Source organism: Hyperoodon ampullatus (genome assembly GCF_949752795.1).
Source record: "Hyperoodon ampullatus genome assembly, chromosome: 10".
NCBI classification, from domain to species: domain Eukaryota; kingdom Metazoa; phylum Chordata; class Mammalia; order Artiodactyla; family Ziphiidae; genus Hyperoodon; species Hyperoodon ampullatus.
Window position 1 is genome coordinate 2,668,257 of NC_136923.1, and position 23,665 is coordinate 2,691,921.

Consider the following 23,665-nt stretch of genomic DNA (forward strand, 5'->3'; position numbering starts at 1 on the left):
GCTAATAGGGACTTCCCTGGTGGCACAGTGGTTAAGAATTCGCCTGTCAGTGCAGGGGACGCGGGTTTGATCCCTGGTCCAGGAAGATCCCACATGCCGCGGAGCAACTTAGCCCGTGCGCCACAACTACTGAAGCCTGCATGCCTAGAGCCCATGCTGCACAACAAGAGAAGCCACCAAAGTGAGAAGCCCGCGCACCACAACGAAGAGTAGCCCCCCACTCGCCGCAACTAGAGAAAGCCAGCGTGCAGCAACAAAGACCCACCGCAGCCAAAAATAAATAAATTTAAATTTTATGCTAATAAAAGGAGCCAGACATAAAAGGCTACCTATTATATGATTCCATTCATATGAAATGTCTAGAATAGTCAAGTCCATAGAGATAGATCAGTGGTTTCCAAGGTCCGAGAGGAGGGATGCAGGAGAAGTGGGGAGTGATGAAAATGTTCTAGGATTAGAGTGTTTGTGGTTGCACAACATTGGGAGTATACTAAAACCGCTGAATTGTACACTTATTTTGGGGGGGTATACTATATTATTCAAATTTAAATTTCACCATCAAATACTGAACTTAAGTATATGCTGGCCCTGTGTTTAGATTTTTGAAATAAAGGTGGACAGACAGCTTTAAGGGTGCAATCTATTAAACACTGTACAATATATTAAACAATTAGAGAAAATCTAGGGGTGCTATAACTCTATATACCTTTGTACATTGAGTGGCGTTAAGTATAGGAACAAGCCCAGCACCTGGAGGAAAAGCTCGTTTAGGACTGAACAGAGGCCCTCGGCTGCTGTCAGAATCTCCCCTTGACTTTCAACAAACCAAGGAGTCTGTCCGTGTACAGAAAACACCGAATCCGGGGCAAACAGCAACAGGATAAATGTTAAGGAATTGGCTCTTGCCAGTTAGGACTCTGGGGGCCGGTGTGAAGCACGCGGGGCTGGCTAGAGCTGGGACCCGTTGCAGCTCAAGTCTGAGATCTGTAGGTCAGAGCAGCAATCGATTCTAAAGACAGAATGGTGAGTGCATTCTGCAAAAGCCCCCAGGGTTTGCCGACAAGTTCCTGGGATGCTCTCCTCAAATGGCAGGAATCGTACACTTCCAAAGAGTGAACTTCATGGTGTGTAGGAAGGAACTTGGCCTTGCCCAGGAGAGGTCTGGCTTTTGCCCTTGGCTTCTGGGAGGTGATCTGTGTCATGCCTGATAGGAGTGTCTTTGGTTAGGTTGGGGGCTGACCACACTGGATCTTAGGATGAAGCCTCACCAAAGAGTCACAGGATGGAGGTTGGTGGGTCCGGAAAGACCAACAGTGTGACTTAGGGCAGGGGCTTTGGGTCATGCAGTGTCCTGGGCACGTTTTTGTGTGGATGCATACTTTCAGTTCTCCTGGGCGGATAACCAGCCACGAGGTAGCCTCCCGCTGCCCGCCACCCCCTGCTGTGCTCTTGGCCATCAGCACATCAAGACACGCCCCCTCCTGACATGGAGACTGAGATTGCTATGTGGGCCATCAACAAATCAATCAGTCATTAATGGAGCCCTAATAAAAAATCTGGACACCAAGGCTAGGGGGAGCTACTCTGTGTAGTGATTCTTTCATCATCTTAAAAATACCTTTCCCAAAGAAAAAGTTCTGAATTTTGATAGAGTCCAATTTATTGATTATTTTTTCTTTTATACACTATGCTTTTGGAGACATGTTTAAGAATTCTTCACAAAGCCTTAGGTCTTGAGTATTTTTTCTGTTTTCTTCTAAAAGATTCATGGTTTTATGGTTTACTTTTAAGTTTATGATTCATTTTGAGTTAATTTTTGTATAAAGTTCAAGGTTTAGATTGAGATTTTCCCTTTTATTTTATTTTATTTTTTTGCGGTACGCGGGCCTCTCACTGTTGTGGCCTCTCCCACTGTGGAGCACAGGCTCTGTACGCGCAGGCCCAGCGGCCATGGCTCTTGGGCCCAGCCGCTCCGCGGCACGTGGGATCCTCCCAGACCGGGTCACGAACCCGTGTCCCCTGCATCAACCACTGCGCCACCAGGGAAGCCCTGTTGGAAGATTTTTAATAGCAGTTTCAATTTCATTACTAGTGATTGGTCTGTTCATATTTTCCGTTTCATCCTGGTTCAGTCTTGGAAGGTTATACCTTTCTAACAATTGGTCCATTTCTTCCAGGTTTTCCATTTTATTGGCATAGAGTTGCTTGTAGTAGTCTCTTAGGATGCTTTGTATTTCTGCAGTGTCTGTTGTAACTTCTCCTTTTTCATTTCTAATTTTATTGGTTTGAGTCCTCTCCCTCTTTTTCTTGAGGAGTCTGGCTAATGGTTTATCAATTTTGTTTATCTTCTCAAAGAATCAGCTTTTAGTTTTATCGATCTTTGCTATTGTTTTCTTTGTTTCTATTTCATTTATTTCTGCTCTGGTCTTTATGATTTCTTTCCTTCTGCTAACTTTGGGTTTCGTTTGTTCTTCTTTCTCTAGATCCTTTAGGTGTAATGTTAGATTATTTAATTGAGATTTTTCTTGTTTCTTGAGTTAGGCTTGTATAGCTATAAACTTCCCTCTTAGAACTGCTTTTCCTGCATCCCATAGGTTTTGGATCGTCATGTTTTCATTGTCATTTGTTTCTAGGTATTTTTTGATTTCCTCTTTGATTTCCTCAGTGACCTCTTGGTTACTTAGTAACGTATTGTTTAGCCTCCACGTGTTTGTGTTTTTTACGTTATTTTTCCCTGTAACTCATTTCTAATCTCATAGCATTGTGGTCAGAAAAGATGCCTTGATATGATTTCAGTTTTCTTAAATTTCCTGAGGCTGGATTTGTGACCCAAGATGTGATCTATCCTGGAGAATGTTCCATGCGCACTTGAGAAGAAAGTGTAATCTGCTGTTTTTGGATGGAATATCCTATAAATATCAATTAAATCTATGTGGTCTATTGTGTCATTTAAAGCTTCTGTTTCCTTATTTATTTTCATTTTTGATGATCTATCCCTTGGTGTAAGTGAGGTGTTAAAGTCCCCCACTATTATTGTGTTAGTGTCGATTTCCTCTTTTATAGCTGTTAGCAGTTGCCTTATGTATTGAGGTTCTGCAATGTTGGGTGCATATATATTGATAATTGTTACATCTTCTTCTTGGATTGATCCCTTGATCATTATGTAGTGTCCTTCCTTTTCTCTTGTAACATTCTTTATTTTAAAGTCTATTTTATTTGATATGAGTATAGCTACTCCAGCTTTCTTTGGATTTCCATTTGCATGGAATATCTTTTTCCATGCCCTCACTCTCAGTCTGTATGTGTCCCTAGGTCTGAAGTGGGTCTCTTGTAGACAGCATATATATGGGTCTTGTTTTTGTATCCATTCAGCGAGCCTGTTTCTTTTGGTTGGAGCATTTAATCCATTCATGTTTAAGGTAATTATCGATATGTATGTTCCTATGACCATTTTCTTAGTTGTTATGGGTTTGTTTTTGTAGGTCCTTTTCTTCTCTTGTGTTTCCCACTTAGAGAAGTTCCTTTAGCATTTGTTGTAGAGCTGGTTTGGTGGTGCTGAATTCTCTTAGCTTTTGCTTGTCTGTAAAGGTTTTGATTTCTCCATCGAATCTGAATGAGATCCTTGCCAGGTAGAGTAATCTTGGTTGTAGGTTGTTCCCTTTCATCACTTTAAGTATATCATGCCACTCCCTTCTGGCTTGTAGAGTTTCTGCTGAGAAATCAGCTGTTAACCTTATGGGAGTTCCCTTGTATGTTATTTGTCGTTTTTCCCTTGCTGCTTTCAATAATTTTTCTTTGTCTTTAATTTTTGCCAATTTGATTACTATGTGTCTCAGTGTGTTTCTCCTTGGGTTTATCCTGTATGGGACTCTCTGCACTTCCTGGACTTGGGTGACTATTTCCTTTCCCATGTTAGGGAAGTTTTCAACTATAATCTCTTCAAATATTTTCTCTGGTCCTTTCTCTCTCTCTCCTCCTTCTAGGACCCCTATAATGCGAATGTTGTGTTTAATGTTGTCCCAGAGGTCTCTTAGGCTGTCTTCATTTCTTTTCATTCTTTTTTTCTTTAGTCTGTTCTGCAACAGTGAATTTCACCATTCTGTCTTCCAGGTCACTAATCCATTCTTCTGCCTCAGTTATTCTGCTATTGAGTCCTTCAAGTGTAGTTTTCATTTCAGTTATTGTATTGTTCATCTCTGTTTGTTTGTTCTTTAATGCTTCTAGGTCTTTGTTAAACATTTCTTGCATCTTCTCGATCTCTGCCTCCATTCTTTTTCCAAGGTCCTGGATCATCTTCACTATCATGATTCTGAATTCTTTTTCTGAAAGGTTGCCTATCTCCACTTCATTTAGTTGTTTTTTTGGGGGGGTTATCTTGTTCCTTCATGTGGTACATAGCCCTATGCCTTTTCATCTTGTCTGTCTTTCTGTGAATGTGGTTTTTGTTCCACAGGCTGCTGGGTTGTAGTTCTTCTTGCTTCTGCTCTGGTTTGCAATTTTAAAAGGTTTTTTTGTTTTTTTACATTTCCTTTCTGATATTTCATTATTGGTGTAAAGAAATGCCACCAATTTTTGTATGTTAATATTGTGTCCTGCTACCTTGTTGAATTAATTTATCAGTTCTAATAGTTTTTTTGTGGTGTCTTCAGGGTGTTCTATATATAATATCATAGCATCTACATATAATGACAGTTTTATCTCCTCCCTTTCAATTTGGATGCCTTAATTTCTTTTTCTCATCTTATTGCTGTGGTTAGGACATTCAGTACTATGTTGAAGAGAAGTGGTGAGAGTGGGCATCCTTGTCTTGTTCCAGATTTTAGGGGAAGGCTTTCAACTTTTCACTATTGAGCATTATATTGGCTATAGGTTTGTCATAAATAGCTTTTACTATTTTGAGATATGTTCCCTCTATACCCACTGTGGTAAGAGTTTTTATCGTGAATGGATGTTGAATTTTGTCAAATGCTTTTTCTGCATCTGTTGAGATTATCATGTGTTTTTTGTCTTTTCTTTTGTTTATGTGGTGTTTGTGTCAAGGTATTTTTTGTCTTTTGTTTTGTTGTTGTGGTGTATCAGATTGATTGATTTGTGTATACTGAATCATCCTTGTGAACTTGGGATGAATCCCTCTTGGTCATAGCATATGATCTTTTTTATGTGTTGTTAGATTTGGTTTGCAAATATTTTGTTGAGAATTTTTGCATCTATATTCATCAAAGATATTGGCCTGTAATTTTCTTTTTTGGTGGTATCTTTGTCTGGTTTTGGTATCAGGGTGATTGTGGTTTCACAGAATGTCTTTGGGAGTGTTCCCTCCTCTTCAGTCTTTTGGAAGAGTTTGAGAAGAATCTGTTTAAGTTCTTCTTTGTATGCTTGGTAGAATTTGCCTGTGAAGCCATCTGATCCTGTACTTTTGTTTGTAAGAAGTTTTTTATTACAGGTTTGATTTCAATTCTAGTGATTGGTCTGTAGAAATTATCTATTTCTTCTTGATTAAATTTTGGTGGGCTGTATGTTTCTAGACAATTCCATTTCTTCTAGGTTGTCAAATTTGTTGGCATATAATTGTTCATAGTATTCTCTCATGGTTTTTTGTATTTCTGTGGTATCAGTTGAGATTTTTCCTTTTTCCTTTCTTATTTTGTTTATTTGGATTCTCTCTCTTCTTGGTTAGCCTGGCCAGAAGTTTGTCAATTTTGTCACTTTTGTTTAGCCTTTCAAAGAACCAGCTTTTGGTTGTGTTGATTTTTTTTTCTATTTAAAAAAAATCTCTACTTTATTTCCTCCCTGATCTTTATTATTTCCTTCCTTCTGCTGACTTTAGGTTTTGTCTGTTCTTCTTTGTCTAATTCTTTTAGGTGGTAGGTTAGGTTGTTCATTTGAGATTTTTCTTGTTTTTGATGAAGGCCTGTATTGCTGTGAACTTTCCTCTAAGAACTGCTTTTGCTGTGTCCCGTAGATTTTGTATGGTTGTGTTTTCATTGTCCAGGAAGGTGGTGGCTGGGGCTCTCAACCACTCCTGGTGCCTGGACAGGTGCGTCAGTGGCCCACAATCAGTCTCGTCCAGGAGGGATTTGGTGGAGGCTCGCAACCACTCCTGGGTTCCGGGCAGGAGTTGGTGCAGTCCCTCAACCACTCCTAGGGTGTGGGAGGGTTTTAGTGGGGGCTTGTGACCACTCCTGGCATCAGGGTGGGTGGCGGTGGAGGTCTGCAACTGCCCCTGGAGCCTGGGAAGGCAGTGTCTTGCCCTCTGGGAGCATATATACAGGGAAAAAAGGCTATAGTCTAGGTCCCACCTCTCCACTCCTACACCACCCAACCAATGCTGACTGGCCTCTGAGGCAGCTCAGGCTTCCTCCGCTTATACCCCCAGCCGTGGTGGCACTGGATTCCTCCCCCCACCCCCCAGTCTGTCTCTACAACCCCAGTCCTCTCCCTGGTTCTGATCTCTGGAGCCCAAGTTCCAGCACCCAGCCCATGCCAGCACTGGGGACACGCATGTCAGGCTGGTGAGTGCAGGTCTGCAGTACTGACCATCTGTGCAGTTCTCCCTCTGCTCTAGCTGCCACAAACTGACTGCTGCATTCTTCTCAGAGGCTCTGAAGCTCCCCTTCTGTCCTGGCAGATATCCCTGCTGGTGAGGGGCTTCCTAGGGTGCATGAACCTTTCCTCTTTCACAGCCCCCTCCCAGGGGTGCAGGTCCCATCTGGATACCTTTCTCACTTTCTTTTTCTTTTTTCCTACCTGGTTACATGGAGATTTTCTTGCCCTTACAGCAGTCTGAAGTCTTCTGCCAGTGTTCAGTAGATATACTGTGAGAATCGTTCCACATGTAGATGTATTTTTGTTGTAGATGTGGGAGAGAGTGAGCTTTGTGTCCTACTACTCTGCCATCTTGATCAGTCTCGTGTTTTCTGTTAGCAATTAGCATCCTTTCTTTTCAACTGAAAGAAGACCCTTTAACATTTTTATAAGGCCAGTTTGGTGGTGATGAACTCTGTTAGTTTTTCTTATCTGGAAAAGTCTTTTATCTCTCCTTCAATTCTGAATGATAACTGCCAGGTAGAGTATTCTTTGTTGGAAGACTTTTTCTTTTGGCACTTTGAATATATAGTGCCATTCCCTTCTGGCCTACAAAGTGTCTGCTTAAAAATCTGCTGATAGTCTTATGGGAGTTACCTTGTGTGTAACAAGTTGTTTTTCTCTTGCTGCTTTTAAGCTTCTCTCCTTGTCTTTAACTTTTGGCCTTTTAATTATAATGCGTCTTGGTGTGGGTCTCTGGGCTCATCTTATTTGGAATTCTATCTTGATGTGAATTCTGTTTCTCTTTTGCCCTATGTGAAGGGGTCATTCAGCTAGTTTTTAGTTTTTGTTTTTATATTTTTCCCCCCAGAGGAAATTGTTCCATATGTAGCTGTAGATTTGGTGTGTCCTTGGGAGGAGGATCTTCCTCCCAAGAAGATCCTCCATCACTGTCTTGAACTGGAACCTAGGTTGAGTTTTTGTTTTGTTTTGTTTTGCCTACATATATCTAATTGCTACAGCATCATTTGTTGAAAATATTATCTTCCTTTATGGAATTGCTATTGCATCTTTATAAAAAATCCATTGGTCATAATTGTGTGGATCTATTTCTGGATTCTCAATTCTGTTCCATTGATCTCTGTGTCAGTCCCTTCACCAATACTACACAGTCTTGATTACCATAGCTATATAATCAAAGTCAGGCCACTTTATTATTCTTTTTCAAAGTTGTTTTTGTTGTCCTAGATCTTTTGCCTTTTCATATAAATTTTACAATCTGCTGCATGTATCTACAAAACATCTTTCTAGAATGTTGATAGAAATTATGCTAAACCTATGTATCATTTGGAGAGAACTATTTGAGCCTTCCAATCCGTGAATATGGTGTGTTTCTCCACTTATTTAGATTTTTAAAAATTTCTTTCATCAGCATATTCAGCATACAAGTCCTGTATGTTTTTGGTAGATTTATATCTAAGTATTTTATTTTTTGAGTGATTTTTAAATGGTTCTGTATTTTTTTATTTCAGTTTCTAGCTGTGCATTGCTTGTATATAGAAATATAATTGATTTTTCTATGTTGATTCTACAGCCTTGCTAAACTCTCTTATTGATTTGAGGAGTTCTGTTTGATTGTTTGTTTTTGGTAGATTCCTTGGGATTTTCTACACTGACCAAGATGTCATCTGCAAATAGCAATAGTTTAATTCCTTCCTTTCCAGTGTGTATATCTTCATTTCCTTAGTGTGCTAGCTAAGACTTGAAGTACTATTTTATATAAGCGTTGTCACATCCTTGCTTTGTTTCTGGTCTTTGGTGGAAGGCAGTCTTTCCCCATTACGTGTAGGTTTTTTGTAGATGTCCTTTATCAACTTGAGGAAGTTCCACTCTCTTCCTTATTTGCTGAGAGTTTCCTAATTTGCTGGCTCACACAATTCACAAAAATCAATCCCAGACAGAGTAAAAACTTATTTGAAATAATTATGGACTCACAATAAGTTGCAGAAATCATAGAGAGGTTCCAGGTACCCAACACCCTGTCTCCCCCAGTGGTGACGTCTGACATATTGATGGATGCAGTAAACTAGACCACAGTTGTCTGTTCTTATTCAGATTTCACCAGAAAAATCTTGTTGTTGTTCATTTTATTTTTCAGATTCCACACATAAGTGAGAACATACAGTATTTGTCTTTCTCTGTCTGAATTATTTTACTAAGTTTAATACCTTCCAAGGTCCATCCATGTTGTTGCAGATGGCAAAATTTCATTCTCTCTAATGGCAGAGTAATATTCCACTGTATCTGTACATCGCGTCTTCTTTATCCATTTATCTTCTGATGGGCACTTAGGTTGCTTACATATCTTGGCTGTTGTAAATTGGGGTGCATATATCTTTTCAAAGTATTGTTTTCATTTTCTTTTGATACACACCCAGGAGTGGAATTGATGGATCATATGGTAACTCTACTTTTAATTTGTTGAGGAACCTCCATACTCTTTTCCATAGTGGCTGCACCAGTTTACATTCCCACCAAGAGTGTAGGAGGGTTCCCTTTTCTTCACATCCTCACCAACACTTTATTTCTTGTCTTTTTGATGATAGCCATTCTGTGAGGTGATACCTCTTTGTGGTTTTGATTTACATTTCCCTAATAATTAGTAATATTGAACATCTTTTCATATACCTGTTTGCCATCTGTATGTCTTCTTTGGAAAAATGCCTATTCAGGTCTTCTGCCCATTTATTGATTGGGTTGTTTGTTTTTTTAACACTGAGTTGTATGAGTTCTTTATGTATTTTAGATATTAACCCCATATCAGATATATCATTTGCCAATGTTCTCTCATTCAGTAGGTTGCCTTTACATTTTGTTGATGGTTTCCTTTGCTGTGCCAAAGCTTTTAAGTTTGATTAGGTTCCATTTGATTATTTTTGCTTTGGTTTCCCTTGCCTGAGGAGACAGCTCCAAAAACTTATTGCTAAGACTGATGTCCAAGAACGTATTGCCTATGTTTTCTTCTAAGAGTTTCACAGTTTCAGGTCTTACATTTAGGTCTGTAATCCCTTTTGAGTTTATTTTATACATGGTATGAGAAAATGTTCTAATTTCATTCTTGGACACGTAGCTGTCTAGTTTTCCCAGCACCACTTATGGAAGAGACTGTCTTTTCCCCGTTGTATGTTCTCACCTTTCTTGTAGAAGAAAAATCTATTTTTAAGAAGCTGAATTGTAGGGCTTCCCTGGTGGCGCAGTGGTTGAGAGTCCACCTGCCGATGCAGGGGCTGCGGGTTCGTGCCCCGGTCCGGGAAGATCCCACATGCCATGGAGTGGCTGGGCCCGTGAGCCATAGCCGCTGAGCCTGCGTGTCTGGAGCCTGTGCTCTGCAATGGGAGAGGCCACAAACAGTGAGAGGCCCACATACTTCAAAAAAAAAAAAGCTGAATTGTAAAGCTTTTAGATAATACTATAGGAGGACATATTCATGACCTCAGAATAAAGAAAGACTTCTTGAATAAGACAGAAGTAGAAAAAATAAAGGAAAAAAAAAGACAGCTTTGGCTATATTAAAATTAGTAACTTCTGTTCACCCAAAGACCATAAAAATTGCAAAAAGAAAAGCCACAAACTGAGAAAAAAGTATTTGCAATGCATGGAGCTAGTATTCTGAGAATACAGAAACGCCTGTGAACGAGTTAGAAAACAGTAAAAACATCCCAGTGGAAGAATGGGCAGAAGACTTGAACAGGGCCCCCCCCCGCCAAAGGGGAGCCACCCCCACCCCAACACACAGACTCAGGGTGGGATGCGCAGGCTCCGTGCAGCTTCACCGGGTTCAGGAAGGTGGAGGAACCTGAGCCCAACACAGCGGGTGGCACAGAGGTGGGTGGGGGGAGGACGCAGAGTCGGTGGGAGGGGCGGGTCGGTAGAGGAGGGGGAGGAGACAGAAATGGGGCGGGGGCAGCGGGACACAAGCAAGCCCAGGCCAGTGGCAGCGTTTTCACCACCAGCGTCCCTGGGAAAGCGCCGAGGTCCCTAGCGGGCAGAGTGGCAGCGGCGTGGGGCCCCTCTTCTCTCTTGCAGGGTCCCGCGGGCGGAGCCCGGCTCCTACAAGGCGCTCTACAACTCGCAGCTGCGCTTCCGCCGCCGCCTCTACGCCGACCTGGAGAGCACCCCGTACCACGTGCGCCTGTCCAGGCCGCTGGCGCAGCTGGTGAAGCACGCGGCGCTCTACGTGCGCAACACGGTGCCGCGGCAGGTCTTTCAGGCGCTGAGCAGGTGCGGCCCGGCCCGTGCCCCGCCGTCCCGCACGCTCTGCTGGGGTGGGGGTGGGGCTTCGGAAGTGTGCTGCAGACAGAGGGCAGCCTAACCCGAACCCCAGCTGTGCCTGCTGAATGTGTTTTTAAAAAGGGGGGGTTGGGGCTGGAGAGAGGGGGACTGACTGACATGAGGCTCTGTGCCTCGTACCCTCTGCCTGGCTGGGAAGGAGCTCTGGGGTCCACACCCCCGGCGGCCAGCCTGTCGAGGCCACTCCCTGGTGGGGCGTGGGTTGGTGCGAGGTAGGGAATAAGGCCATCGGAACTGAAAAATAATCAGAGAAGAAAGTGAGGAGCCTTTAGCTGAGGGGGGGGCTGAGAGGGGAGAGGGAAGGGGACATCTCCCCCCGCCCCAACCCCGTGGGCTCAGCACGTGGCATCTAAGCTTCTCGTGCACGAGCTGGGCGACCCGGGACCAGCTCATCAACCTCTCTGTGTTTTCGTTTCCTCTCATAAAATGGGGACCGTCTGACCTGTCGTGCCAGGCGGGCAGGCTGAGTGCGGCTCTTGTGTGTTCCAGGATCTACTGCATCTGCCGTTACAGCTCCAGGCTCAGGGAGGTGATCACCGGGGACCTGCTGCCCTCCTCCTCCATGATCAAGGAGCTGAGCCAGGAGTTTGGGTTGCCCATTTCCCAGGAAGATCTTACAGAGGGAAAACTGCTGGCTGTGTCCCCTCCTCCTGCCCCCGATCTGGAGGACTTCCAGAGCCGGAATGCCACCCTCACTTCTGAGATCCAGGCCCACCAGCAGAAGTACCTGCAGTGGCGGAAAACCATGATCCTGAAGAACAGAGACCAGAAGTACAGCCTGATCCAGGTAGGCGCTCCCACCCCCAGGCATCCCAGGCCTGCTGCAGCCTGTGTCTGTTTTCCTGGGCAGGGATCCCAGGCGGGATAGGCAGGAAGTGCTGCTTGCAGGGCTCAACTGTGCCAGGAGCTTTGCCTCCCAACCCTGGAGTATCTTGTCCTTCCTGAAAGGTGAAGAGGAACTCTCTTATGTGTAATTCCTTTCCCTTGGCCCTGGAGTTCATCTTAGAGAAAGAACTGTGTGTGTGTGTGTGTGTTAACATTTTGCTTAAGCTGTTGAGGGCATGGATGTTATATGATGTCCAAGCAACACAGGAGACAAACTAACGTCTGTGAGAAAATGTGAGTAGAGAGGAAGAGAACAGGAGACTGAGAAGCTGGTGAGGTGATGCAAGGTCAGGTGCGTGTGGCCTGAATGGCCAAGGGCCTCCCTCAGCCCATACCAACCAAAAAGGCTTAAAAATGCCAACATCTGAGGTGTGCCTTGAACTCGTAGTCTGTATGAGTGAAGCCCACCCGTGGGCTGTGTGGGTGGAGCCACTGCCTGGCCCTCCCACCCCAATCTCTAGTAAAAGTCATCTTAGAAGTCTCTAAGTTTTATATATGTGCCTTCTTTATGAAAATCAGCAAGGAGGTGGTTTTTTTCCGTCAGTGTTCAAGTTTTTAGCTCTCTCAAAAGAACCGGTTCTTTGATTTATCAATCTACTTTTTCTGTTTTCCTAATTCATTAACTTCAACTTTCACTTTAAAAATTTTATTTTATTTATTTATTTATTTATTTAGGCTGTGTTGGGTCTTCGTTGCTGTGTGGGCTTTCTCTAGTTGTGGCGAGCGGGGGCTACTCTTCATTGTGGTGCGCGGGCTTCTCATTGCGGTGGCTTCTCTTGTTGCAGAGCACGGGCTCTACGTGCGCGGGCTTCAGTAGTTGTGGCGTGTGGCCTCAGTAGTTGTAGCTCACGGGCTCTAGGGCACAGGCTCAGTAGTTGTGGCTCGTGGGCTCTAGAGCACAGGCTCAGTAGTTGTGGTGCACGGGCTTAGTTGCTCCGTGGCATGTGGGATCTTCTGGGACCAGGGCTCGAACCCATGTCCCTGCATTGGCAGGTGGATTCTAAGCTACTGCGCCACCAGAGAAGCCCCAGAAATAGAATTTTTTTCTATCTTTTTTAAAATATAAATTTATTTATTTATTTATTTATGGCTGCGTTGGGTCTTCGTTGCTGCACACGGGCTTTCTCTAGTTGCAGTGAGCGGGCGCTGCTCTTTGTTTTGGTGCGTGGGCTTCTTATTGCAGTGGCCTGTCTTGTTGTGGAGCACAGGCTCTAGGCATGTGGGCTCAGTAGTTGTGGCTCTCAGGCTGTAGAGCTCAGGCCCAGTAGTTGTGGCACACGGGCTTAGTTGCTCTGTGGCACGTGGGATCTTCCTGGACCAGGGCTTGAGCCTGTGTCCCCTGCATTGGCAGGTGGATTCTTAACCACTGCGCCACCAGGGAATCCCCAGAAGTAGAATTTTTGGGTCATTTAGTAAGTTTATGTTTAACATTTTAAGAAACTGTCAAGCAGTTTTTCACCGTAGTTCCACCATTTTATGTCACCAAAAGCAGTGCACGAGGGTTCCAGTTTCTCCACATCCTCACAAACGCTTGTTGCTGACAGTGTTTTGTTTTGTTTTTTTCACAGTACATGGGCCTCTCACTGTTGTGGCCTCTCCCCTTGCAGAGCACAGGCTCTGGACGCGCAGGCTTAGCGGCCACGGCTCACGGGCCCAGCCTCTCCACAGCATGTGGGATCTTCCCGGACCGGGGCACGAACCCGTGTCCCCTGCATCGGCAGGCGGACTCTCAACCACTGTGCCACCAGGGAAGCCCGCTGTCAGTGTTTTTGATTATAGCCATTCTAGTGTGTGTGTGTGTGTAGTGGTACCTTAGTGTGGTTTTACTTGGATTTTATAATCACTAGTGGTGTTGGATATCTTTTACTGTACTTATTAGCAATTTATATATCTTCTTTGATGGAATATCTATTCATATCTTTAACCCATTTTAAAATCAGATTGTCTTCTTATTGTCAAGGTGAAAGAGTTCTTTGTATGTTACAGATACAGTTGCTTATTCAGAAATGTGATTTGTACATATTTCCTCTGTATCTGTGGCTTATCTTTTTATTTTTTAATCATGCAAGGAAAAACTCCAATTTATCAATTTTTGTCTTTTTCAGTCATGCTTTTGGTGTCGTAGCTAAGAGCTCAGCCTAGCCCAAAGTCACACAAAGATTTTTTTCCCTATGCGTTATTCTGGGAGATACATATTTTTAGCATACATTTAGGCCTGTGAACTATTTTTGACCAAGTTTTTTGTGTCTTTATTATGTAAGGTAGGGGTCTAAATTCATCATTCTACATATGGATATCCAATTGTTCTAGCACCATTTTCTCAAAAAGTCTAACTCTTCCCCCACTGAATTGCCTTGGCACCTTTGTCAAGAATCAATTGACTATAAGTGTTTTCTGTGTTCTGTTATGTTCCATCAACTTACATGCCTGTCCTTATACCAGCCCCACATTGTTTTGATGACTGTAGCGTTACAGTCAGTTTTGAAATTGGATTGTGTAAGTCCTTTAAGTTCCTTTTCAAAACCGTTAGACTATTTTGGGTCCTTCGCATTTCCCAATAAATTTTAAGATCAGTTTCCCAGTTTCTACAAGAAAGCCTGTGGGAGTTTTCATGAAAGTTGTTATTGAATCTATAGATCAACTTGGGGAGAATTGCCATCTTAACAGTTTTGAAGCTGCTAATTCATAAACATGAACTGTCTCTGTTTTTTATTAAGTCTTCTTAAATTTCCCTCAGTAATTTCTGTTGTTGTCACTGTACACGTCTTACACTTTGTGAAATTAATGGTATTATGAATGGAATCATTTAATGTTTGTATAGTTTATTGCCAGGATGTAGAAATACAATTGATTTTCATATATGGATTTTGTATACTGCGCCCTTTTGAAATTGGATCACGTCATCCATGGGTAAAGATCACTTTCCTTCTTCCTTTCCAATATGGATTCTTCCCTTCCTTCCTTCCTTCCTTTCCTTCCTGTATTAGTCAGCTCAGGCTTCCACACAAAAATACCCCAGGTTGGCGGCTTAAACATCAGAAATTAATTTCCTCACAGTTCTGGAGGCTGGGAAGTGCAAGATTGTGGTGCTGGCAAAGTAGGTCTCATCCTGAGGCCTCTTCTCTTGGCTTGTGGGTGGCTGCCATCTCACTGTGTGCCCATATGACCTCTTCTTTGTGAGCAGGGGCACGAAGGTGAGCCAGCTCTGTGGGGCCTCTTCTTATAAGGACGCAAACCCTCTTGGATAAGCCCCACCCTTATGACCTCATTTAACCTTCATCTCTTCCTTTCTCCAGATGCAGCCACAGTGGGTAGGGATTCAAAGTACGGATTTGGGGGGACACAGACACTCAGTGCATAAGCCTCCCACCCTGCCCTCCCCTCCTCCGCACTGCCTGCAACCTCCAGTACAGAGCACACTGTCGTATGTTGGGTTGTGGAAGAGACATGCTCGCCTTGTTTCTGATCTTGAGGGGATGCACTCAGTCTTTAACCATGAGGTTGGATATTCACTGCGGGTTTGGGGGAGATGCAATTTATCAGGTTGAGGAAGTTCTCTTGTAGTATTAGTTTGTTGAGAGTTTTTATCATGAATAAATGCTGGATTTTGTCAGTTGCTTTTTTTCTGCATATACTGAGGTGTGGTTCTTATGTGTTATTAGTATGATATATTACATTACTTGATGTTTAGATTTTAAAACAGCCTTGCATTCTTGGGATAAATCCCACTTGGTCATGGTGTTTAATCTTTTCTCTATATGTTGCTGGATTTGGTTTGCTGATATTTTTTATTTTTCTCATGATATCTTTGTCTCCCTGTAGTGTCAGGGTGATATTTATTGGCCCTGTAGAATGAGTTGGGAAGTGTTTCTTTCTCTTTTATTTTCTGGAAATTTGTGAAAGGCTGTTCTTCATTCTTTCAATGGTTGGTAGAACTAACCAGTGAAGCCACCTAAGCCTGAGCTTTTCTTTCTTTTTTCTTTTTTTAAGTTAATTAATTAATTAATTAAATTTTGTCTTTGTTGGGTGTTTGTTGCTGCGCGCGGGCTTTCTCTAGTTGTGGCGAGCGGGGGCTACTCTTTGTTGTGGTGTGTGGGCCTCTCAGTGCGGTGGCTTCTCTTGTTGTAGAGCATGGACTCTAGGCATGCGGGCTTCAATAGTTGTGGCTCATGGGCTCTAGAGCGCAGGCTCAGTAGTTGTGACGCACGGGCTTAGGTGCTCCGCGGCATGTGGGATCTTCCCAGACCCTGGATCGAACCCGTGTCCCCTGCATTGGCAGGCAGATTCTTAACCACTGTGCCGCCAGGGAAGCCCCTAAGCCTGAGCTTTTCTTGGTGGGGAATTTTAAAATTACTGTTTTGTCTCTATTCTTGTTATTTAGTCTATTCAGATATCTATTTCTTCTTAAGACAGGTTTGGTAATTTCTATCTTTCTAGGAAATTTTCCATTTCATCCAAGTTATCTAGTTTGTTGGCATATAGTTATTCATAGTATACTCTTAGAATCCTTTATAACCTTTAAATTTCTGTAAAATCAATAGAATATCTCCTCTTTGATTCCTGATTTTACTAATTTGTGTCTTTTTCTTGGTCAGTCTAGCTAAAGGTTTGTCAATATTGTTTTTTTCAGAGAACCAGTTTTGGAATTCATTTGTTTTCTCTGTGTTCTGTTTCATTTATTTTCACTCTAAACTGTGTTATAACTTTCTTCATTTTGTTGGTACTTTGGATTTAATTGGTACCTCTAGTTCTTGAGAAAAGTTAGGGTTTTAAATTTGAGATCTTCTTTCTTATATGTATTTCAGCTACAGATTTCCCCCTGAAGAGTACTTTAGCTGTATCCCATAAGTTTAATACGTTGTAGTTTAATTTTCAGAAAATATTTTATAATTTCCATTGTGGTTTTTAGAATTGTGTTGCTTAATATCCAAATACTTGGAGATTTATCAAATGTCTTACTATTGGTAATTTTTAATTAAATCTTGTTGTGACTGGAGAATGTACTTTGTATGATTTCTATGCTATGAACATACTGCAGTTTGTCTTATAGCCTCACATATGCCCCATCCTCAGGCTTGAAAGGAAAACGGGTTCTTCTGATGTTGGGAGCAGTGTCATATAAATGGCAAGTCAGGTCAGTTAATTGTTGTTCAGATCGCCTACATTGCTGTTGATTTTCTTTCTAGTTTTATTATTACTGATAGAGGTATTGGCATCACTGTCAATGGTTGATTTACTATTTCTCCTTTCAAACCTGTCACTTTTTGCTGATCATATTTTGGTACATTTGTGTTTATAGTTGTTACATCTTCCTGATGAATTGACCGTATAATCATGGTGAAATACCCCTTTGTTTCTAGTACATTTCTTGTCATAACGACCAATCTGTCTTAAATTACTGTACCCCCTCCAGCTGTCTTCTGTATTTTTCCCCCAGCCTTTTACTTTGAAACTCTTTGTGCCTTTGAATCTAAAGTGTGTCTTCTATGGACAGCACATAGCTGGATCCTGTCTTTTATTTTTAAAACTAGTCTGACAGTCTCTGCCTGTTGATTGTCTGTTTATGTGTATTATAATTACTGATATGGTAGGAATTATGTATTCTGGGTTTTTTCCTATATATTTCACATTGATTTTGTTCTGCTGCTCCTTTACTGCCTCCGTTTGCATTGAACAGATTTTTTTTTTTTTGTGGTACGCAGGCCTCTCACTGTTGTGGCCTCTCCCATTGCGGAGCACAGGCTCCGGATGCGCAGGCTCAGCGGCCATGGCTCACGGGCCCAGCCACTCCGCGGCATGTGGGATCTTCCCAGACCGGGGCACGAACCTGTGTCCCCTGCATCGGCAGGCAGACTCAACCACTGCGCCACCAGGGAAGCCCTGAACAGATATTTTTAGTGTACAATTTTAACACCTTTGATTTTGACCTTTAAAAAAGTTACTTTTGAGTGGTTTCTCTAGGTTTTTTTCTTTAGTATGCATCTTTTTAAAAAAATTATTATTTATTTATTTATTTTTGGCTGCATTGGGTCTGTTGCTGTGCATGGGCTTTCTCTAGTTGCGGTGAGTGGGGGCTACTCTTCGTTGTGGTGCATGGGCTTCTCACTGAGGTGGCTTCTCTTGTTATGGAGCATGGGCTCTAGGTGCTCGGGCTTCAGTAGTTGTGGCATGTGGGCTCAGCAGTTGTGGCACTCAGACTCTGTAGTTGTGGCTTGCGGGCTCTCGAGTGCAGGCTCAGTAGTTGTGGCGCATGGGCTTAGTTGCTCTGTGGCATGTGGGATCTTTCTGGACCAGGGCTCAAACCTGTGTCCCCTGCATTGGCAGGTGGATTCTTAACCACTGCGCCACCAGGGAAGCCCTGCTTTGGGTCTTTGTTGCTGCACGTGGGCTTTCTCTAGTTGCGGCGAGCGGGGGCTACTCTTTGTTGCGGTGTGCGGGCTTCTCATTCAGTGGCTTCTTTTGTTGCAGAGCACGGGTTCTAGGTGCACAGGCTTCAGTAGTTGTGGCACGTGGGCTCAGTAGTTGTGACTCACAGGGTCAGTAGTTGTGGCGCACGGGCTTAGTTGCTCTGTGGCATGTGGGATCTTCCCAGACCATGGCTCAAATCTGTGTCCTCTGCGTTGGCAGGTGGATTCTTTACCACCATGCCACCAGGGAAGTCCCTTTAGTATGCGTCTTAATTTACCAATCTACTTCAGATGATTACTAATTTAATTTGGGTAAAATGTAGAAACTAATCTGCAATATAGTTCTATTTCCTCCCCTCCTTTGTGCTATTATTGTCATATTAAATCTATATATGCAGTAACACCCCAAATACAGTGCTATAATTATTTTATGCAATCATGTCTTTTAAGTTGAAAGTTGAGAAAGGAAAATTTTATTTATATAATCTTTTATATTTACCCACATATTTTTTCCAGTGATGTTTCTTTCTGTAGATTCTAGTTACCATCTGGCATTACTTTTTCTTTCAGCCTTAAAGCACCTGCTTTAGTATATCTGATAAGGTAGCTCACTACCAACAAATCCCATGTTTAAATCAGAGAATATCTTTCTTTCACCTTCTTTTTTTTTTTTTTTTTGCGGTACGCGGGCCTCTCACTGTTGTGGCCTCTCCTGTTGTGGAGCACAGGCTCCGGACACACAGGCTCAGCGGCCATGGCTCACGGGCCTAGCCGCTCCACGGCATGTGGGATCTTCCCGGACTGGGGCATGAACCCGTGTCCCCTGCATCGGCAGGCGGACTCTTAACCACTGCGCCACCAGGGAAGCCCTCACCTTCATTTTTAAAGGATAGTTTTTGCTAAATATAGAATTCTTGGTTCACACTATTTTTTTCTTTCAGCACTTAGAAAATGTCATTGTGTTGTGGTCTCTGTTGTTTCTGATAAGTATTTAGCCATTAATCACATCATTGTTCCCCTGTACATGATGGGTTTTTTTCCTTGCTGTTTCTAGGATTTTCTCGTTCTTTTTCTTTCAACTGTTTGATATGTCCAGTTGTGGCTCTCTTTATATTTATCCTACTTGGGACTCACTGAGTTTCCTACATTGGTAGATTAATGTTTTGGGTCATTAGCTCTTCAAAATTTTTTTTCTATTCCTCCTCCCTTCCCCCGCTTCCCCAGACTCCTATTATGTGTATGTTGGTTCACCAGACAATATCCTGAAGGTCTTGAAGATCTGTTAATTTTTTAAAAATATTTTTGTTTTTGTTTTTCAGATTGCATAATCTCTGGTTTTTGTTGTCCCCATTTTCAAATTTAGACTCTTTGTCAGCTCATATCAGCCACTGAGTCCCTCTAGTGAATTTTCAGTTTCAGTTCCTGTATGTTCTAACTCCAGAGTTTTCAGTTAGCTCTTTTTAAAAATGATTCATCTTTATTAATATTGTCTATTTCTTTATTCAGTGTTGTATACTTTCCTTGAACTTTCAGAATAATTTTTAAGTTTTTTTTTCATAATAGCTGCTTTGAAATCTTTATCTACTAAGTCAACCGCTGGACCCACTCTATTGACTGCTTTCCTCAATAAGTTTTACACATTCCTATTTCTTTGCATGCCTTCTAATTTTTCATCAAAAGCTGGACATCTAAAATACATGGCAACACCTTTGGATTCTGACTTCCTTCGCCGGGGGGAGAGGGGTTGTTGTTTGCTGAGTAACTTGCCTGCACTTCATCTGTGGAATCTGTCTCCACAGGGGGTGTGGCCATCGATATCTCTGCCGTTTTTTTCATTGCTTTTATTTTTAAGCCTGGTTTCCCTTGGGTCAACTCTGTGTCTGCATCACTTAGTGATGAGCCAACCACTGGTCAGAAGTTGTGCTGAACCACCTGGAGCCAGGAAGGTGCCAGCCTTTCCCAGGGGATCTGGGGGTGCGTCCAGACTGCCAGCTCTGGCTTCCCACTGGGCTCTCTCACGTCTCCTCTGCACGCGCAGGCAGCCTGTCAGCGAGGGATGTGTCAAGAGCTTACCAAGTTCCTCTGAGGCCATTTCCTGTGTCTTCCTGTTCACTTCTGATGAATCTGCTGGTCTGTCGCTTGAGTCGTGTAGGATCACGACCTCAGCCCCACAGAGCATCCGGCCTTCCCTGTTTGCTGCTGAAATGGCTGTTGTCCCTTACAGTGACCACACATATGGGGTTCTTCCAGCTCCAGTCTGACTCAAGTGAACCTGTAATAGAGTGAGCAGTGCAGCTGCTGATTTTCACAGCTTGCCTGCGGTAGAAGGATGACTGCTCTGACCATGCTGAGAGGTCAGGAGTGATGCTGACGCCTACTCTTCTTACCTGAGGCTCAGTAGTTTTATGAGTAAATGCTTCTCACCTTGTTGTATGCCTCTGGACAGTTTCCAGTGGTAGCTTTTGATGGTTTTTTCCAGTTTTATTCTTGCTCTTTGAGGAAAGGACCAAACTCCCTGCTTCACCATATTAAAAGTCCTACCATCCTCCTGCCCAACTACAAGCTTTACTTATTTTTGTGTTTCCTACTATTTTTGGAGTCTGTGTCTGCTTTACCCTTTGTTTTGCTATTTTTTTGACAGTAAGCTTTCAGAGTGCTTGCAGATCCAAGGTCTTCACTCTGTCTTTGCACTTGAAAAGTGGCTGGGCTGTTTTCAGGATTACAGAATCAAAATCTCCTTCCCCCTACCCCCAAATCTATTGCTTTTTAGAACCAACTGTTGCAGATAAGTCTGATGCCTATCTGATTATGTTTGCTTTTTAGCTAAACTATGATTTCCTCTACTCTTTTAAAACTTTTTCTTAATCCTTGGTTCTAGGTGTGCAGGTGGGGGATTTTTTTTTTGTTTTTCACCAGAACTTAAAGGGCCTTCCACCATGATTTTTTCCCCTCTTAATTTGTACTTGTTGGTCTTTTGCACTCAGTTCAGCTATATCTTCCACTTCACTGATTTGATCTTCCACTGTGACCCCTGTTAGTCACAACTGTTAACAATTTCTCATTTTAAATTGCACCATTCATATTTTATTTTCTAGAAATTCTCATGATTTCCCGTTCTATTTTCACGAATGATATAATTTTGTTAATATTATTAAAATATACATGTAAGAGCATGTGTGTGCTGTCAAAAATAACAAAAGCAGTATCTTTTTTTTTTTACATCCTTAGTGGAGTATGATTGCTTTACAGTGGTGTGTTAGTTTCTGCTGTATAACAACGTGAATCAGCTGTATGTATACATATATCCCCATATCCCCTCCCTCTTGCGTCTCCCTCCCACCCTCCCTATCCCACCCCTCTAGGTGGTCACAAAGCACCGAGCTGATCTCCCTGTGCTATGCAGCAGCTTCCCACTAGCTATCTGTTTTACATTTGGTAGAGTATATATGTCAGTGCTACTCTCTCATTTCGTCCCAGCTTCCCCTTCCCCCTCCCCCTCCCCATGTCCTCAACTCCATTCTCTATGTCTGCATCTTTATTCCAGTCCTTCCCCTAGGTTCATCAGAACCAGTTTTTTTTTAGATTCCGTATATATGTGTTGGCATACGGTATTTGTTTTCCTCTTTCTGACTTGCTTCACTCTGTATGACAGACTCTGTGTCCATCCATCTCACTACAAATAACTGAATTTCATTTCTTTTTATGGCTGAGTAATATTCCATTGTATATATGTGCCACATCTTTATGCATTCATCTGTCAGTGGACACTTAGGTTGCTTCCATGTCCTGGCTATTGTAAATAGAGCTGCAGTGAACATTGTGGTTACATGACTCTTTCTGAATTATGGTTTTCTCAGGGTATATGCCCAGTAGTGGGATTGTTGGGTCGTATGGTAGTTCTATTTTTAGTTTTTAAAGTAACCTCCATACTGTTCTCCATAGTGGCTGTATCAATTTACATTACCACCAACAGTGCAAGAGGGTTTCCTTTTCTCCACACCCTCTCCAGCATTTGTTGTTTGTAGATTTTTTGATGATGGCCATTCTGACTGGTGTGAGATGATATCTCATTGTAGTTTTGATTTGCATTTCTCTAATGATTAGTGATGTTGAGCATCCTTTCATGTGTTTGTTGGCAACCTGTATATCTTCTTTGGAGAAATGTCTATTTATGTATTCTGCCCATTTTTGGATTGGGTTGTTTTTTTGATATTGAGCTCCATGAGCTGCTTGTATATTTTGGAGATTAATCCTTTGTCAGTTGCTTCGTTTGCACATATTTCTCCCAGTCAGGGGCTTGTCTTTTTGTCTTGTTTATGGTTTCCTTTGCTGTGCAAAAGGTAAAAAAAGCAATATCTTATACACACTATCCAACTTAAGAAATCAAACATTATCAGTATTTCCATAGTTTTCCATGTGTCCTTTCCCATCTCTTACTCCTAACCCATAAATAACCACTATCTCAACTTTTATCTTTCACTTGCTTTTCTCTATAATTTTACTGCATATGTATATAATCTTCTATAATTTAAATTTTTGCTTAGTATTAATGATATTCAACCATGTTTGTGTATATAGCTATAGGAATATGCCATTATTTATTAATAAGCATTTGTATTATTTCTTTTGTTATTTTAAACAGTGTGATTGTAAACATATGTTAAGATGTCTTCTCTTTAAAAATAGGCAAGATTTTATTTCATAAGACACCTACCTAGGATTATAAGCACTGATTATACTTCCACTTGTCTGGAAGATACTTTATAGTCAGATTTAAATTATCACTAATATGATGTATAATACCTCATGGAAGTTTTAATTTGCGTTTCACTGTTTACTAGTGAGGTTGAATATCTTTTTTTTTTTTTTTGCGGTACGTGGACCTCTCACTGCTGTGGCCTCTCCCGTTGCGGAGCACAGGCTCCGGACGCACAGGCTCAGTGGCCATGGCTCACGGGCCCAGCTGCTCAGCGGCATGTGGGATCTTCCCGGACCGGGGCACGAACCCGCATCCCCTGCATCGGTAGGTGGACTCTCGACCACTGCGCCACCTGGGAAGCCCTCTTTTTACTTTCTTAATGGTGCCTTTTAATCGACAAAAGTTATTTTAAATTTTGTAAATTATCCATTTGTTCCCTTATGACTGAATTTTTTACCTTAAGATATCTTTTCCTAACCCAGGTTATAAAATTATTCCGTGGTTTCCTCTACAAGATTTAAAGTTTTGTTCATTTCATTTAAATTTTTAATCCATATGGAATTATTTTTTGTATGAAGATAGGAATCGAATTTCATTTCCTTCATGTGACCTATGGTAGCAGCACTCTGTGAGAACTTTGTCCCTTCCCCAGTGATGTATATGCCAGGTCTGTCAGAGAAAGTTGAGTTGCTGTTTCTTGGGTGATGGGGATCTTTATTGAAATTGCATTTACGAATGAATTATTCTCTTCAAAGAAAGTGTTCTTTGTTGCTTTTAAAAATTTCTATGTTGTATGCTT

At 42.2% G+C, this 23,665-nt stretch overlaps 1 protein-coding gene across 1 annotated transcript in view; it reads left to right on the forward strand.

Annotated features, from left to right (window-relative positions):
- The window catches only part of CFAP92 (cilia and flagella associated protein 92 (putative)), a gene marked incomplete at both ends in the record, with an annotated part of 168,816 nt that overhangs the window by 37,494 nt on the left and 107,657 nt on the right, over positions 1–23,665 (forward strand). Inside the window, 2 exons of the mRNA XM_079714075.1 lie at positions 10,612–10,806; positions 11,365–11,662. Of these exons, the coding sequence (XP_079570201.1) occupies positions 10,612–10,806; positions 11,365–11,662 (493 nt within the window). The remainder of the gene's footprint in view (positions 1–10,611; positions 10,807–11,364; positions 11,663–23,665) is intronic.